The sequence below is a fragment of the Canis aureus genome, chromosome 26 (genome assembly GCF_053574225.1).
Source record: "Canis aureus isolate CA01 chromosome 26, VMU_Caureus_v.1.0, whole genome shotgun sequence".
Taxonomy (NCBI): domain Eukaryota; kingdom Metazoa; phylum Chordata; class Mammalia; order Carnivora; family Canidae; genus Canis; species Canis aureus.
The window spans coordinates 35,350,826-35,369,867 of NC_135636.1; the positions used below are offsets into that span (position 1 = coordinate 35,350,826).

At 39.8% G+C, this 19,042-nt stretch overlaps 1 protein-coding gene across 50 annotated transcripts in view; it reads left to right on the forward strand.

Moving 5' to 3' along the window:
- Positions 1 to 19,042, forward strand: part of LOC144298368 (uncharacterized) — a 234,434-nt gene that overhangs the window by 55,277 nt on the left and 160,115 nt on the right. For 23 of the 50 annotated variants that reach the window (XR_013365345.1, XR_013365343.1, XR_013365335.1 and 20 more), the window contains exons 2-3: positions 16,162 to 16,226; positions 16,350 to 16,457. The exons of 9 other annotated variants lie outside the window; for them this stretch is intronic. Coding sequence is in view for 2 of the 41 variants with exons in the window: in XM_077873209.1 (XP_077729335.1) it covers positions 15,643 to 15,651; positions 16,162 to 16,226 (74 nt within the window). In the remaining 39 variants the exon portion in view is untranslated. Of the gene's footprint in view, positions 1 to 7,140; positions 7,259 to 15,386; positions 15,652 to 16,161; positions 16,227 to 16,349; positions 16,458 to 19,042 lie in introns of those variants that run through there. 18 more of the 50 variants (XR_013365357.1, XR_013365359.1, XR_013365358.1 and 15 more) reach the window with 5 other exon arrangements.

Genomic DNA, 19,042 nt, shown 5'->3' on the forward strand with positions numbered 1-19,042 from the left:
TAAATTGACCATGTTTTATTTTATTTTTTATTTTTTTTTAATAAATTAATTTTTTATTGGTGTTCAATTTACCAACATACAGAATAACACCCAGTGCTCATCCCGTCAAGTGTCCCCCTCAGTGCCCGTCACCCATTCACCCCCACCCCCTGCCCTCCTCCCCTTCCACCACCCCTAGTTCGTTTCCCAGAGTTGGGAGTCTTTATGTTCTGTCTCCCTTTCTGATATTTCCCACACATTTCTTCTCCCTTCCCTTATATTCCCTTTCACTATTATTTATATTCCCCAAATGAATGAGAACATACACTGTTTGTCCTCCGATTGACTTACTTCACTCAGCATAATACCCTCCAGTTCCATCCACGTTGAAGCAAATAGTGGGTATTTGTCGTTTCTAATGGCTGAGGAATATTCCATTGTATACATAAACCACATCTTCTTTATCCATTCATCTTTCGATGGACACTGAGGCTCCTTCCACAGTTTGGCTATTGGGGACATTGCTGCTAGAAACATCGGGGTGCAGGTGTCCCGGCGTTTCATTGCATCTGAATCTTTGGGGTAAATCCCCAGCAGTGCAATTGCTGGGTCGTAGGGCAGGTCTATTTTTAACTCTTTGAGGAACCTCCACACAGTTTTCCAGAGTGGCTGCACCAGTTCACATTCCCACCAACAGTGTAAGAGGGTTCCCTTTTCTCCACATCCTCTCCAACATTTGTGGTTTCCTGCTTTGTTAATTTTCTCCATTCTCACTGGTGTGAGGAGGTATCTCATTGTGGTTTTGATTTGTATTTCCCTGATGGCCAGTGATGCAGAGCATTTTCTCATGTGCGTGTTGGCCATGTCTATGTCTTCCTCTGTGAGATTTCTGTTCATGTCTTTTGCCCATTTCATGATTGGATTGTTTGTTTCTTTGGTGTTGAGTTTAATAAATTCTTTATAGATCTTGGAAACTAGTCCTTTATCTGATACGTCATTTGCAACTATCTTCTCCCATTCTGTAGGTTGTCTTTGAGTTTTGTTGACTGTATCCTTTGCTGTGCAAAAGCTTCTTATCTTGATGAAGTCCCAATAGTTCATTTTTGCTTTTGTTTCTCTTGCCTTCGTGGATGTATCTTGCAAGAAGTTACTGTGGCCGAGTTCAAAAAGGGTGTTGCCTGTGTTCTCCTCTAGGATTTTGATGGAATCTTGTCTCACGTTTAGATCTTTCATCCATTTTGAGTTTATCTTTGTGTATGGTGCAAGAGAGTGGTCTAGTTTCATTCTTCTGCATGTGGATGTCCAATTTTCCCAGCACCATTTATTGAAGAGACTGTCTTTCTTCCCGTGGATAGTCTTTCCTCCTTTATCGAATATTAGTTGACCATAAAGTTGAGGGTCCACTTCTGGGTTGTCTATTCTGTTCCATTGATCTATGTGTCTGTTTTTGTGCCAGTACCACACTGTCTTGATGACCACAGCTTTGTGGTACAACCTGAGATCTGGCATTGTGATGCCCCCAGCTATGGTTTTCTTTTTTAAAATTCCCCTGGCTATTCGGGGTCTTTTCTGATTCCACACAAATCTTAAAATTATTTGTTCTAACTCTCTGAAGAAAGTCCATGGTATTTTGACAGGGATTGCATTAAGTGTGTAAATTGCCCTGGGTAACATTGACATTTTCACAATATTAATTCTGCCAATCCATGAGCATGGAATATTTTTCCATCTCTTTGTGTCTTCCTCAATTTCTTTCAGAAGTGTTCTATAGTTTTTAGGGTATAGATCCTTTACATCCTTGGTTAGGTTTATTCCTAGGTATCTTATGCTTTTGGGTACAATTGTAAATGGGATTGACTCCTTAATTTCTCTTTCTTCAGTCTCATTGTTAGTGTTTAGAAATGCCACTGATTTCTGGGCATTGATTTTGTATCCTGCCACGCTACCAAATTGCTGTATGAGTTCTAGTAATCTTGGGGTGGAGGCTTTTGGGTTTTCTATGTAGAGTATCATGTCATTGGCGAAGAAGGAGAGTTTGACTTCTTCTTTGCCAATTTGAATGCCTTTAATGTCTTTTTGTTGTCTGATTGCTGAGGCTATGAACTTTCATTCTGTTTTCAGAGACCTTGTTTGCCATTTTGGATAAGTGAGTTTGGTCTGCTGTGTAGCAGCCTGTGTGCTCAGGGCTGTTCATCTCAAATCTTTCTCTCAATAAGAACAATACGTATAGATGAACATATAGAAATACACATAGGGGAAATACATATAAATGAACATCTACAGTTTATATCCAACCAGAACCCTAGAGTCTGTGACTTGGCTCCAGCCTGCCAGTAAGGGAGAAGGTCCTATCTCACATGATGGCTTTTGTTTGGTTGGTTTTTGGCTTTGTTTGTTTGTCCCGTGCTGTGAAAGGTCAAGACACAGGGTTTGCTGGAAGGACAGAGATGGTGTGGGCTTCACTGGGTTTCACTGCAGGCTTTGTCACTATCATCTCAAAGAAACAGATTTGGGTTCTCATTTCTCTCTGATGCTAAATTTTAGGAGAGATTTCCAAAATGTTAAAGGAGGACGAATACATGAAATACTGATTTTTAGTGTGTGAATGTAACTTGGAGTCATGTTCATTTTGAGAAACTTTGGGAGCCTCTGCCAGCTGAGCAGGATTTTTCATTTTCCATTTGGTTATTTGAGGTCATGGGTTATGTGGATATAAGAAGTCCAAGAAATTCTCTGCATTGGAAACAAAAGTTGTATCTCCTTTCAAACCCTTATTATCTCTACCACCGTCACTACTGCCATCCCCATCTGTAATTGCCTCATAAGTCTTATGTGCATCTTTTATTATTTTCTTTGTATTAACTTTTGGAGGTAAAAGAACTAGGTAAAAGCCTATCAACTTTAGAAAAATACTTTTCATGAAAAATTTCAAACATTATTACAGAAGTAGAACAGGGTGTGGAGATGTAGAAACTTCTTAAATCTCCACTGTAGGTTACTCAGTTGCCTTCTGCAAAGTGTCAGTTTGTGTCCTATCAGTAGCATCTGAGAATGCCTGTATCCTGGCATTCCACACAGAATTGGATTTTATTTTATTTTATTTTTGTCAATTCACTGAAAGGGAGGAACGGTGTCACGTTATTGTTTGACATTTCATTGATTTGACTGCTAGGGAAGGTAAACACTTTTTCCGTATAGTTAGTGGTCATTTGTTTTATGAAATTTCATAGATTGCCTTCAATTTTGTACTGCCCACCCCCCACTGCCTCTTTTTCTTGCTACTTTATAAGGGATCTTTAAATATTAAGGATATCAACCCTTTGGTATGCACCTTGCAATTATTTTTCTCATTTGTCATTTGGCTTCCAATTTTCTTCGTGGTGTTTCTTGACATACTGAAATATTACATTTTTATATAGTTAAATCAATCAAGTTTTTACTGATGGTTTTCCTTCCTTTGGTTGCTTGCTTAGAACTCAAGCTTATATAAATCTCTACACATATATAATTTAACACTTAAGTAGTTTCATTTCCTACATCTAAAAATCTTTAATACTTCTGGGATTTGTTTTGGTTTGTAGATGGTACAGGTAATAGTCCTTTTTCTCCCCTTTTCAAACAGTTACATAATCTGAGCTTTCTCCTATTGATTTAAAATGCTGCCATTATCATATACTAAATATTTATACGAAGGCTTTTTATTGTGTTCATTGATCTGTTTAATCTTGTACTCCACCCAAGTGGTTTTATAATTGAAACTCTATATAATGTTTTACCTTTTGGCAGTTTCTTCTGTTTCCCATTCTTCCAGTACTTGCTTGTTTTCCAAAAATTTTTTGGCTTCTTCCAGATGTTTATTCTAGCAGTTAAACCTGAGAGCAGTCCTTAGGATTTTATCAATTGCTTGAGATTTATAGTTGATTTGGGATCATTTATATTTTATATGATTGTATCCTGTATCAGGATTATTCTATCATTCTGTCTTCTGTGGGGGAAGAGATCTTATTCTATGGCCTCAGTAAAGTTTTGATGTTTTCTTCATAAAAGTCTTAACTTGTTGCTAATTAAATTTATTTTTAGATATTTCATATTTTTTGTTGCAATTAAGAATGAGATTTCTTTTTGTCTATTTTCTGATTGTGGCTGCTACATAGGTTATATTTATTTTTGTAACCACCAAATTTAATGAAATACTTTATTCTGATAATTTAAAGTCCTTTCTTTTGGGCTTTTCAGTTGAAACTGGTATTATTTGCAATAACTATTGTTTTGCATATTTTTCAATATTCTTTTTCTTTTCTCTATCCCCTCTCTCCTCTTCTTTCTCTTTTTCCTTCCACTACCAGAACCTCTAGGACAATTTAAATAATAATCATTTTTACTGTGTTCCCAAATAAAATTGTCTCATATTTTTCGCCCTTTTAGTTTAAATTCTATTTGATAATATTTCATTAGTTATTTTGCAACTATCCTCATATATGGAATTGAGGTGTTTGGTTTTTTCCTCCATTTTTGGTATTCAGTTTTGTTAACTTGGAAAAATAGAGGAGGTGGTCTTTTTGTTCATTCTGTGCTCTGAAAGAGTTTATTATGATAATTATCTGCTGTTTGAACATTTAAAAGAACTTGCCTGTAACACCACTTGGGTTTTGCTACTTTCATGGAGTACTTTGTTCTAACTGTATGATAGATAACCTTTCCCTTTCCCAGAAATGACTTTAATATACACGAGTGGGCTCCTGGGGGCTGCAGATGTTCTGTGGCAGCCTGCTCCCCTGGCTATGGCTGGTTGACTCTTTTCTAGGATTTTTGGTTTGGAAGTAGGAGATGAGGGGAAGTCCCCTTTTGATTGTGAGAGTCTTGAGATGAGGAATCAGGAATTATAGCTCAACTGGATCCTTGACATATGAATGACAGAATGAATCAAATACTCAGAAAAAAAAGAAAAAATCAAGAGAGGACTGGTGACCCCAGTATCTGGTTCCAGCTATTTCTGATACCCAGCTCTGAGACTTGTCTCTTTTTCTTACAGTCACATGGGATGCCCCATAATCCTCTCAATAAATCCCTTTGTGCCAAGATGAATTTGATTTGGATATCTGATACTTGTGATTATTGGAGTACAGGCTCACTCTCCTTTTCAAAAATATTTTTTACATGAATAATGGTTGGCTAGAGTTTCCCAACTTCTCAGATATTTTTTAGGAAAATATAAATTACGAAAATTTATTTTATTGAGGATTTCACATTTATTAGCATAGGATTATACATAATGCTTTTTTTTTGTATATTTTTATTGGAGTTGATTTACCAACATATAGTATAACACTCAGTGTTATACTATATTAAACTGTCAAGTGCCCCCCTCAGTGCCCGTCACCCAGTCACCCCATCCCCCCTCCCACCTCCCTTTCCACTACCCCTTGTTCATTTCCCAGAGTTAGGAGTCTCTCATGGTCTGTCACCCTCTCTGATATTTCCCACTCATTTTCTCTCCTTTCCCCATAATGCTTTTTCCCCCCATAGTGCTTTCTTATGAGCTAAAAGGAATGTACCCATTATTGTGAAAAATCCCACATATATTTCCTAATTTCTTTTTACTATATTTTCTGGCATAAAACCATCATACTATTAGAAACATTGCATTTCAAAGATTGTATTATGAAAAAATGTGTTTCAATGTGACAAAACAGGGTTAGAAGTTAGAGAATTTTAGACTCACAAGAAGTAATTCTTAAATGTCACAATAAAGGTTTACGTACTTTTTTTAAAAAAAGATTTTATTTATTTATTCATGAAAGACAGAGAGAGGCAGAGACACAGGCAGAGGGAGAAGCAGGTTCCATGCAGGGAGCCCCATGTGGGACTCCATCCCGGGACTTCGGTATCTCCAGGATCACGCCCTGAGGTGAAGGGAGACACTCAAACGCTGAGCCACCCAGGACTCCCAAGGTTTACTTATTTTTATTTCTGCAGGCATATTTTGTTATTGCAAACTGAAAATGAAAAATTGATTTAACAATACTGACAGAAACAAACCCAAATGTCTCCTTATTTGTCCTTATGTTCGAGCAAGCTGGAGACTCCCATGCTCCTTGAGTCACCTTTGAACTTGACCTTACACTTCTGTTTGTAGCACAATTTACAAGAGTCAGCAGCAAAAGAGACCATAGGGGTTGAAGATAAATAAACACATACCTTCCTATGATAATATTCAACCACTCAAAAGACTGCTGGCCTATTTTCAGACTTTTCTATTTAAGTCTGAACCAGTAGTCTTCCCCATAATATGTATCTATCAGCTTTTTCTGCATAAGCAACCATTTCAAAATATGGTACCTTAAAAAATCAACATGATTTTGTGGCTGGCAATTTGGGCTGGGATCAGTTGGGAGGTTCTTCTGGTGTTGGATGAATGGACAGCTGCCAGGCCCCCTGGGGACTGGTTAATTAAGGGGTGACTTCAGGTCAGATGGCTTATCTCTACTTCACATGTTCTCTCATTTTCCAGAAGGTCAGCCTGGGTTTGCCCACATAATAAATGTGCAGGAGCTTGAGAAAGTAAGAGGAAGTGTATAGGCTGCTGGAGGCCAATGGTTGAAATGGCACAGGGTCACAGTCTATTGATCTAAGTAGACTCCATTTCTTGAGGACAGGAGATAAAAAGTCACATTGCAAAGGACAGGGCTATAGTCAGGAGTGGAAAATTCTGGACACTTTTATACTCTATTACATAATGCAAACTGTGGCATTGTACTTTATACATCCTCTTTATGATACAAAATCCACCCTGAAGGGTGTAGTGTGTGGGTGTGTGTATGAAATTTCATTTCTAAATAATTACTTATTTGTATTTTTATTGATTTATATGTGTTGACCTCACAGTAGGCCTTTAAGACCTTTATGCTGAACAAATTATTGCATGGTTTCTCAGGTTTTCTAGAGTTTCTATTTTATAATTAAGGCTTGAATTTTAGGTTTAGTAACTATTTTATATTCCTTATTTATTATTTATTTATTTATTTATTTATTTATTTATTTATTTATTTATTATTTAAAAGTAAAACATTGAATTATGTGAATGTTCCCTTGAGTACAGCATTGGTCACATCTCCTATAAAATTTTTTTTAAATTCACTTATCTAATTTTTATTTTTATAGTTTTATGATTTATCAGAAAGCAAACACCTAAGTACCTACTATCCAGATCAAGAAGGAGGTCATTGCTGGCATTCTAGAATTTCTACCTCAGTCCAGTTGCTACTCTTTCTGTATAAAAGTAAGCACTATCTTGACTCTCCTGTTAATTAATTCCTTGCTTTTTTTTCACTATTACCATCTACCATCTACATGTGCAGAACCAATATAGTTTATTTTTTCCTGTTTTTTTGAACTTTATATAAATGGAATAATGCGGTTTATTCTTGTCTCTCTGGCTTATTTGGTTTCACATTATCTTTGTGAGATTCATTTTATGATGTGTAGCTGTAGTTCAGTTATTTTCATTGCTGTTTATTCCACTATATGAATATACTGCAATTTCTTTGTTTATTCTAGTACACGAACATACCACCATTTATTCATCTGACTACTAATGGTTGTCTTGGTTAATGGGTCTCTCCAGCTTTGGGATTAATGAGTTGATAATGGATAACAGTGAAATGGGGTTAAATGGTTTGTTTCCAGTGTTTGTCTTTCATGAATAATCCTGTTATAAACATTTTTGTGTTTCCTCTCCTTCCTCCCCTCCTCCCTCCCTCCCTTCCTCCTTCCTGAGAGAGAGAGAGAGAGAGAGAGAGAGAGCAAGCACATTCCTGTGCATAAAGGGGGGAACGGCAGAGGGAGGGGGGAGAGAGAATTGTAAGCAGGTTCCTCACCCAGTGTGGAGCCTGACCTGGGACTCCATCTCACGACTCTGAGTTTATGATCTGAGCCAAAATCAAGAGTCAGTTGCCCAACTGACAGAGCACTCAGGTGCCCTTCATGCATGTTTCTTAATGCATGTGAGCATGCATTGCTAGGAGAAAAATTCCTGGATAAGGGTGTTTGAGTGTCTTTAATGCCACACTGTTTCAAGGGGACCATGCCCTTATGCACTTTGACCAGCAGTGTAGGAAGGTATATGGTTTTTAGTGATCCATCCTTGCCAGCATCTTGGTTTGGCATGATCACAATTTTGATTTTTCAGTCATTTTGGTGAGTAATGGTATCTAGTTGTAGTTTTAATGTGCATTTCTCTGATGACTAGTAAGATAGAGGTAGTGTCCTTTTACTTTTTTAGGGGGCCCATTTGTATTTCTTCATTTGAAAGTACCTTTTCAAATCTTCTGCCAATTTTTCAGTTGGGTTGACTTACTGATTTTATAGGAGTTTTCTAAATGTTCTGGGTATGAGTTCTTTGTTGGTTTTATGTTTTGTTGTAACTTCTTCTCTGGATTTCTCTTTTTATGATCTTTTTAAAGATTTTATTTATTCATGAAAGGCATAGAGAGGGAGGCAGAGACACAGGCAGAGGGAGAAGCAGGGCTCCCTGTGGGGAACCTGATGCGGGACTCAATCCTGGAACACTGGAATCGCGCCCTGAGCCAAAGGGAGATGCTCAACCACTGAGCCGGTCAGGCGTCCCTCTTTTTATGATCTTAATGATATTTTTTGATAAGGACAACTTGCCACTGTTTTTTCTATTTGGGTCACAATTTCTGTGTATGGTGCCAGAAACCTTTCTCTATCATGAGATGCTCTATAGCATTCTACTTTTTAGTTGTACTATTTTTTGCACTTAACTTTATTTTCTTCCTTGCATTTTTTTCAGGTTTAACCTGCTCTTCTTTTCCCAAATTTTTGATATTGAATCCTTTGCTCATTGATTTTCTGCCTGTGTTTTTTTTCCCCCTAATATATGCATGGCTTTAGTGACAGCCCTCAAATTTTGGTATATTTTCATTATGATTTAAATAAAAATATTTGGGGATGCCTGGGTGGCTCAGTGGTTGAGCATCTGCCTTCTGCTCAGGATGTGATCGAGTCCCTGGATCGAGTCCACATTGGGCTCTCTGTGAGGAACCTGCTTCTCCCTCTGCCTATATCTCTGCCTCTCTGTGTGTCTCTCATGAATAAATAAATAAAATATTTAAAAATAAATAAAAATATTTTCTCATTTCCTTAGTGATCTTTTTTTCTTGTGACTCATGGGTTGTTTAAAAGCATATTATTTTTAACATATGGGAATTTCTTGCTATTATTTGTTCCTGATTTCAAGTTTAATTTTACTATAAGGATAGAGACCTTACTTTGCATGATTTTAATCTTTAGAAATTTGTTGACACTTGCTTTGGTCCAGGCTATGGTCAATTTTTGTAATGTTCTATGTCCCTAAATTTGAGCCTTTGTCCCATGTTCTTCCAGGAAAACAGAGACTAAGACACGACAGTGGTATCTTCATTATGAAGCCTAGGCTTTATCAGTATCTGACAATCTTGACTATCCTGTTTAATATATTTTTGTGCCTTGAATTTACTTTATCTGATGTGAGTGTTGTAATTGCGCTTGGAAAATTTGCATGTGCCTAACACACATTTGCCCTTTTAATGTTTAATATAAAAAAACACTTCATTTGTGTCTTTTGAAAATTCTATAATTGGATTTTGTCTTTGACTTAATTTGAGAATTTTTGTCTTTTAATAGTGGGATTTAACACATTGACATTTACTGTTCAAGCCATTTCATATTACTTCTTAAGTTTTGTCTTATACTTTTAATTTTTATGCCTCGTTGTTTCTCCTTGCATTATTTTTTAGTGTAGAATGCTATTTACATTTTAAAAATGTTATTTTGGAGGATGTATTTTAATTAGAGTAGTGGTTTTTATTAAGTTTTCAAAAGCATTCTTTAACCGATGGTTTTCTAATTTTACGACCAAACGAGAAAATGTATTTTTTGAGTGTTTTCTACTTAATACACATTGTAAGCATATTTTATCTTACCTTTAACTTTTTTGGGCTTATTAACATGATTTAGGGTCTTGCAATTGGTTATTCATATTTAGGAACAGTTTTTGACCTTTGCATTGTTTTAGAAACAGATTTGCAAGCATCATTTAGACATTTCTCCTTTTTAATTGATTGCAAAACTCACCATTATCCTTTTCTACTTTGATTTCTCCAATGCTGAGTTGTTAGGTTTATATCATGTCTTGACTAGTTAGGGTTCATCTCAAGTTTAATTCCAGAAGGACACATGGTGGCACATTTTCTCAGTTCTTGGTTGAGAATGTTTTCCTGTTGCTTCTATGCTAAAAAAAATCACAATTTTTCTGAGTCTAAAATTCCCATGTTGCAAAATTTCCCAAATTGTATCTAGGTATTTATGTCTTTCAACTGACTTTTGAAATCAGACATAGAAAATGTAGATATAATTATAATCTTACTGATTATCTCTCTAGTTTGGGTTAACATTCTACTCTTTTTTTTTTTTCCCCCTTCTTACTATTGCTTCTGTCCTACCTGATTTGGAAGTAAATAAGTTTTCTGTGTGTTTGCATTGCCATTCTCTGTCCTCCATTTCTACGATCTTCTTTCTTATAATTTTTGTCATTGTCTTTCCCTCTTACATCCTAGGAAAGCTTCTGGTATTTTTTTTTTTTTTAATCTACTTCAGTGAATATTTTTTTCTGCAGAAATTTTCTTTTTTCCTCCATGAATTTTTTTAATTAAAATTTTTATTGCAGTTTTTACTTTTTCTTTACTCAGGCTTGTAACATTCTTCCCTGCCTGTGCCAGGAAAAAGCTACACTTTAAAATGAGCCAGGAGTACCATGTCTCCTACAGTCTTTTCAGTCTCATGTACTCTATTCCTAGGTGGACCACTCGGTGGTTGGAGAGAGAGAATTCTAAATTCTGTGCTTTCAATCTGCTTCTGTTTGGTATCTGCAAAAACTGTGGAATTTTCTGGCGTTTATTCATTTAACAGATATTTATTGAATGTCTATTAATTTCCAGGCACTGTTTTAGGCACTTGGGAATCCATGAGTAAATAAATGAATAGATGAAGTCTTTTACTCTCTCTCTTTTTTTAAAGATGTTATCTATTTATTCATGAGAGACAAAGAGAGAGAAGCAGACACATAGGCAGAGGGAGAAGCAGGCTCCCTGCAGGGAGCCTGATGCGGGACTCGATCCCAGCTCCCCGGGATCACGACCTGAGCCAAAGGCAGACGCTCAGCCACTGAGCTGCCCAGGTGCTTCTCTTACTCTTTAAAAAACCACTTTTAATAGTGATAAATTATACATAACATTTACCACAGTAGCCATTAAAAAAAAAAAGTTTGCCCTTGTGTCCAAATGAGACTGCACTGCCTTTGCTCTGCATATCGCTATGCCCTGACCAGCTGCCTCTCTGTGTAGATGGGCTATTCTGCCCCTAACAAATTCAGCATTGACCTGCATGGCTCAAACTTGGGTTTTGAACTCCTATCATCTCTTAGCTGGTCTATACTCTGGCTCATTTAGTTCAGCTTCTCAGTAGGAGTCTCAATCACCTCTCCTAACTGTGGGACCAGATCCCCTCAGCCAAGGTTCTGGAGGTGAGCACTTGTATCTGCAGAGGTGTGTGGTTGGGTCTATCTATGTGGCAGCAAGGATGAGGACAGTGCTAGAATGTTGTAGAAGAAGGTGAGGATGGGAAGACCATGCTTGGCACCTTGAGCTCAGTTTGGACAATTTTTAAAATATCTCTACGTCTCAGTGTTCAAAACTGAAAAGTTTGATGATATGAGAGTGATTGAGTAGAGCAGCTTAAATTAATGTCTGAGAGTTTTGATGATCAAATGAGATCATCTATGCATAAAACATCCAGCGTAATGCCTGGCAGATGAGAGACAATCAATGAAGGTTAGTTTCTCCCTGCCCTCTGCCCCTCTTCTCTCCTGTCTAAAAGAAAAAAAGTCTAGGTCCCTTGCTTTAGTATTTTAAATTGCAAGGCTTCCACCTTATCCTTCTCCAATTCTCTGCTGAACCTTATGCTTTGGCCAAACTTTTCTTTTTAAAATAATTCAGTAGTGGGAGATTTCTTAGGATTTTCCCATCGCATCATAAGCAGTTTTCATATCTGTGTTTCTAAATAAATATTTCTGGTTAGATTGGCTACTGGTCAGTTCAGAAGTCCAACAGATCATGATCGCTCAGTCAGCAAATCTTTAAGTTCTTCAATGGCTGCTCATTGCTCAGAGAATACATGCACACTCTTATCACATGCTCCAAGGCATGTACAACCTTGTGTCCATCACTTCCCATCAGAGCTCAGTAAGTTCTAGCCAAACTGTCCCTTTCCTTGCTTATTACACCACGCTCTTTCCTCCTAAGAGCTTTCATACATGCTACTCCCTATTTCTGAAGTACTCTTCCTCCTACCTCTTTGCCTACCAACTTCTGAGTCTTAGTCTAAAGACTACTCCTCAGGGAGACATTTGCTGACCTCTTCTATACCAGATGAGGTCAGGTTCCTACTTCTAGCTTCTCAAGGCACCTGTACTTATTCTTCATTACATTCATCATAATGGAAATAATGCCAATATATGTAGGATGACTTATATAGTAACTGTACCCTACCAGACTCTGAGCATCTTACTCCATTTGAGCTGCTAAACAAAAATACCATAGATTGGTTTAAACAACAAATGTTTTTCTTACGGTTCTGGAGGCTGGAAAGTCTAAGATCAAGGTGTCCGCAGACTTGGTTTGTGGCATAACGATTGTGTTCTTGCTGTTTTTTCACGTGGGGGGGGGGGGTACCAAACTCATTCCTGAGGGCTCCACCTTCATGACCTAATCACCCCAAAGGCCCCATCTCCAAATACCATTAAATTGGGGATTAAGCGTCAGCATGTGATTTGGGGGAGGGGGACACAATCAGTCCCTAATAGGGAGTAACTTGAGGGCAATGATCATGTCTGTTGAATTCACAATGGCACCTTTGATGTTTGTTGTGTTACTTGGCTCAAAGCAAGCCCCAAGTCATTCATGTGAGTGAACAGAAGCTGGTAGCTAACACTTACACAGGGCTTGTAACATGCCACTATGATCTCATTAAAGAGAATGAATGAATGAATGTGCATAGTGTAAACGATTCTCCTGATACTAGCTTATTTTGTGGAGCCTGACAGCACTGTCTAAAGAACCATCTGAGACTCCACGTAGTAGAAGAAATTGGCTCTTGCTGTCATTGCGATTCTGAGTGAAAGAGGGCAGATTTGGTTAGCCTTTTCTCCATTTTTCATTCCGTGGCTTGCTCCGGTTATCTCTGACCCAAAACACTATCTGATAGGAGATTCTCAGGGCCTGATCATTTTCAAATGTTTATTTGCCTCTCTGCTCACTAAGCTGTTTATGCCTATTTATCACCTGAACTAAAGAACAGGGCTGGCTCGCCAGTAAATAGCTGACAGATGAGGTTGGGTAATGAGAAAATTAGAACTTCACAGCTCCCGTGCAAGCTCAGAGTCCACCTTAATAACTTGGAGCTTGCATCAGCTTCTGGGCGGATGGGAGACCTGATTCCAAGAAGAAATATGATAATTGGAGGCCTGGGGGAGGCCAGACGGCTTTGGCCAAATAGGAAATTACCTTTGGTTGCTCTGTTACTGTAATTCAACGATTCCAATTATCACAAGGTGATAAAGTATTTGACTGTGTTGTGTAATACCTTTCCTTGCACATGTCCGAGCCTATTAAAGGCGTTTTAATGAAATCATTATCCTTATGATGCCTAATTATGGTTAATATTACTCCCATGATCAGTGTGGAGCTAGTGAAATATAAGGAATCAAGGAATAGGCCAATTAATACAATAGGTGAACACTCCTTCAGGCTGCTTCAGGTTTGGGGCAGGGACTGGGTGTTTCCGTGGGACAGAGAAAAACATAAATCAGAAAACAGCTTCTCTGGGAAGGAAGCAGGAATAGGTGTTCCAGACTCTGGAGCTGGTTCTTACTCAAGCAAATAAATCTGATTCTAAGCTTTCCAGTTGCCATGGCAGAGGAAGAAACAAAAAGTATGTCATGCTCATTTCTTGACAATAGTCAGCACACACATTTATCCACCAGAATGGCATACCACCCCACCCCCCACACCACAACTTAATCCAAATAGGAATTTAATTCTTTGAATTCTGGTAGCTTCTTCCTCCTTTCCTTTATCTTTCTTTGTCCCCACCAATCCTCTTTATATCCTCACTCCCTCCTCTTGTCTCTAATCCATAGGAACAGGGCAGTTTGTTGAAAATGGCTTTGGCATCAACAAAGCTGTTTTTCCACTTTCTCTTTGAGCCTCAGTTTCCTAATCTGTGAAAATGGAGATGACCCTCCTCGAGTAGGACTGCTGGGCATAATAAGTGCTCATTCCACCAGTGAGTATTGAGTGCTTTCTGTGGGCAGAGCTGTGCCATGTACTGGACACTGAGCATAGCGTCATGAACCTAGAAATGTCAGTCACCTCCCCTTGCTACATGGGCGCCTTGGGGGAATTCCGTGCTAGAAGCAGACACCCAATGTGAGATTGCTTTGTTTGGAGTGGAGAAGTTGACTGACCTCTTATTGCTTTGTTAGGAGTGGAGAAGTTGACTGACCTCTTAATGCAGAATCTAGTTGAAGCTGGGCCTGTCCCTGAAACCATGCACACATGTTTTAACACAGTAACCCTGTCCACTATCATCCACATTCAATGTCTTAGGTTAGATTGGTGACACCTCTTCCTGTTGGTGGGAGGAGAGATTATAGTATCTTCTCCCCGTGGGATTGTAGAAACCCACCTGGGCTTCAAGCAGTAATACTGCCCCCACTCTGCACCCACATCCCCACCCTCCATCTACACAGATCTCTGTTGTCTGTAAGCTCTGGAAAGCCCAACTGGGAGCATCTGCATCAGCTTCGGCCTCAGTGTCCCTGCTTCTCTGTGCATTTTTTCCTGATCTTTCCTTGGCTGGGGGGTCTGGCCTCCAACCCGGTGAAGACAGCAGGTGACTGGTGAGGAGTGGAGCCCTTTGTACTGCTGCTTCTCATTTTCTTCCCCAGGTTTGGGACTGGAAACTTCTGACTTTGGTGCTGGAGGGTTGACTGTTGTGGGTTCTCTGCAAATGAAAGTATCTTATCCCTTCCAGAAGGTGATAGAGAGTTGGCTCAGAATGGATCTGCTAGTGTTGATATACTAGCCTTCTGGACATGTGGATGCAATCATGTTCTCACAAACTTTTAGTATCTACTATGATGCCATTGGAGGGGGGGAAGTAGCAAGGGAGTTATGAATTGGAGTCTTTTCTCCCTATCATGTTTTATTTATTTAATATTTATTGAGTATGTAATATATGCCAAGAATGATACAGCCAAGCATGGGGGAGATAGATATTAAAGAAAGCCTGGCATCTCTCTCCTTGGACCTTAGGCTCTCATAGGGGATGGAGAGCCCTCCCCTGTCGAAACAAAGTGAGCATGCAAAATAATGACAAAGTACAAACCATAATTCTCTTACACTATAAATGCAAGGTGTTTCCACTTACAAAGTTTTACTTATATTTCTTGGAGCGGTAGGGGGTAGCTGACCATGTGGGAGTGCTTTCCAAGCTTCATTTTTCCCAACTGCAAATGAAGATGCTGGCTTGAGAGTGTCAAGAACCATGCCTAAGGTGAAAACAGTACAGTCAAAATTTCTCCCTTGAAAAATCCCAAATCCCTTAAACCACCTACAAAATCCAACATACGTAGTTTTCTGTATAATAATGGAATGTATATGGGATGCCTGGGTGGCTCAGTCAGTTAAGCATCTGTCTTTGGCTCAGGTCCTGATTTCAGGGTCCTGGGATCGAGGCCTGCGTTGGGCTCCCTACTCAGTGGGGAGTTTGCTTCTCCCTCTGCCCCTCTACCCACTTGTGCTTGATCTCTTTCTCTCTCTCAAATAAATAAAATCTTTAAAAAAAATAATGTATAATTCACAATGGGCAATTAATTCACAGGCAATCATATATTGTATAGGAGTTAATATGCAAACTATAATTTTGCTGTACTGTTTGTAAGTGTTCTTTTTTAGAAAAGGTTAACCTACATGAAGCTTCCAATATTTAGACATTTTTAACCTATAAAAATGGCAGTTTCATGTGATTGAACTTAATTGCAATTTTTCTCTTTTGTTTTTATAGGGCATCAAAGTTATTATGTATGGAACCCTAACCTCAAAGGATTACTCTGGAGATTTCCTTTTAAGGTGATGGAAATATTCTAAAATTGGATTGTGGTGATGGTTGCACAATTCTATAAGTTCACTAGAAATCATTAAATCATACATTTAGAATGAGTGTATTTTTGGTATGCAAATTATATCTTACAGCTGTTAAAAGGACTGAAGGAGCTCACTCAGGACACGCACGTGGTTGGGGTGGAATTTGGTGTTTCCCACTGTCCTTTTTAGTGGGGTGTCTCACAGCATCCTTGGGAGGTGAGTCAGGTCTAGCCTTCCCTGTAAGGAGAGGCTGGGGGTGGGGAGGGTGAGGTGACCAGGCCAAGGTTACACTGTGCCTATGCAGCAAAGCTGGCTGGAACACCACTTGGGGCCCCCAGGCCCGTTCTAGCCTGTTCTTCCCCCAGCTCTGGCTCCACGTGCTCTGAGCAGTCCTGGAGTGGGAAGGCCACAGAAAATGGATTTGCACAACCATCTTCCTGGGCAGCCCACTTTGGAAATCATTTGTGACCTGTAATTGACCGTGACGATTCAAAAATTGGAACCTGAAAATCACAAACATGCTGGGTTATTAGATGGTGAAATTGCAGTTTCCTGTTAGCCTGCTGTTTCCTGACTTCTCATTTTTGCTTTTTGGGTCTGGAGCTTGGCAAATCCCCACCATATAATACCCCCCCCCGCCCCCCGTCTGGGTGGGCTTGAGTGACCTGGATCCTCTGCTCAGAGCCCTGGTCTCCAGCTGGACCAGCCACTGATGGGAAGAGACAGCTTCCTTTTGAGGCTGCACATCCGATCTGAGCCGTGGCAAGGCTCCATACTCCCTCAGCCTGAAGGGGCCCCCAGGAACCCCAGGTTCCTCTCTGACCTCGACTGCCCTCCCACATGGTGCTCTAGCTGGACTGGAGCTGTTCCTCCAACATGCTGCATGCCGTGGCCTCCAGGCCTTTGCCCTGGCTGGGCCCTCTGCCTAGAATGCTTGTCCCCAGATGTCCTCATGGCCAATTCTTGAGCCTTTGCTCAATGACACCTGCCCTGACTGTCATATTTAAAACTGTGGCTTTCCCTGCCACCCTGGATTCTGTGCCTCCACACTCTGCCTGTGACTTTCTCCCAGCACTGGTCACCCTCCATGACAACATTATAAAATTGATTTATCACATTTGCTGTTTGGTGTCCTCTCTCCTTATGGAGCTGGGCTCTCTGGGAGGCAGTGCTATTGTCAATTTGCTTATTTATACTAGAACATCATGTTATGTCTTTAAATAGCTTTTTTGAGATATAAATCACATACTGCACAATTCATCTAAAAATGCGCAATTCAGGGTTTTTTTTAAGTATGTTTTTAATTTTTAAAAATTTTTATTTATTCAGAGAGAGAGAGAGTGAGAGAGAGTGCACAAGTACTCTTGTGGGAGGGAGGGCCAGAGGGAATCTTCAAGCAGGCTCCCCACTGGGTGCAGAGTCTTGGACTCTATCTAAGGGCTCTATCTGAGGACTCTGAGACAATAACCCAAACCAAAATCAAGAGTCAGGTGCTCAACTGACTGAGCCACCCAGGTGACCCTTTTAGTATGTTTTTAAAGCTGTGCAGCCATCAGGCACCTGGGTGGCTTTGTTGGTTAAACATTTACCTTTGGCTCAGATCATGACTTTAGGATCCTGGGATCGAGCCTAGTAGTGTTGGGTTCCTTGCTCAGCAGAGAGGCTGCTTCTCCCTCTCTCGCTCCCCTCCATTCTTATGTTCTCTCTCTAAAATAAATAAATAAAATCTTAAAAAACAAACAAACCCTATACAGCCATCATCACAGTTGATTTTAGAATGTGTTCACCACCCCCAAAAGAAACCTTTTGTCAGAAGGTCCTCACTGCTCCTTTGTCTTCTGTCTCCCCCAGGCCCCTGGCAACCATTAATTGACTTTCTGACTCCATAGATTTGCCTATCTCAGAATTTCATGTAAATGGACTCTTCTAATATGTGCCCCTTTGCTATTGGCTTTGTGTCCTTAGCTTAATGTTCTCGAGGTTCATTCATGAGATAGCATCTACCAGAGGTTCATTCCTTTTTATTTCCAAATAATTATCTATTGTATGGATATACCCGTTGTTATTTATTCTTTCATTAGTTGATAGACATTTAGGTTGTTTCTATTTTTGGGCTACTGAAAGTAATGCTTTTATGAGCATTCATATACAGGTTTTTGTGTGGGCTGGGATTTTCAGTTCTCTTGGGCACATAGCTAGGAGGGGAATTGCTGGTAAGAAACTAGGGGAAGGTGGTTCTGGCCTCCAGTGGACGAGCACGTCCATTTCCTTCCTGGACTGGGTCAGCACCAGCTGGTTGTAAATTCGATCTGTAGAACTGTGCTCTGCATACAAGTAGAACTTTGGCGTGGAACAGGTGTTCTGGGAGTTTTTTGAATGACCAGCTGAAGATATGCTCTCATAGTTGGAGTGCTCTCAAGTCTACCTTCTTCTCCAAATCTGTATTTTTCCTTTATAGTGGCTTTGATGGTGGAGCAAATGCTGGTAGCACCACACTTGGAGCTCCCTGGCCCACTGAGAGGCTGCCCACAGGCAGTTCTGGTGGGTGGTGGGCAGCTTTGTGTCCCTCTCTGCATGAGGGCGGTCTCCGGCCACAGAGGATATGTGGCCCACCTCTGGGCCCACCAGCCTTTCTGGGGAAGGATGGAGGTGATGATAAATACCCCAGCTTGTTGGCCCATCAGGGGGAGAAGTCCTCAGGTATAATCACAGGCTGCAGGGGCTCCCCCAGCTACTCACCATGGTAGCTCACATCCCTACTGGCTGTTTCCTCACCACTGTCTCCTTGCCTCACTCCCTCC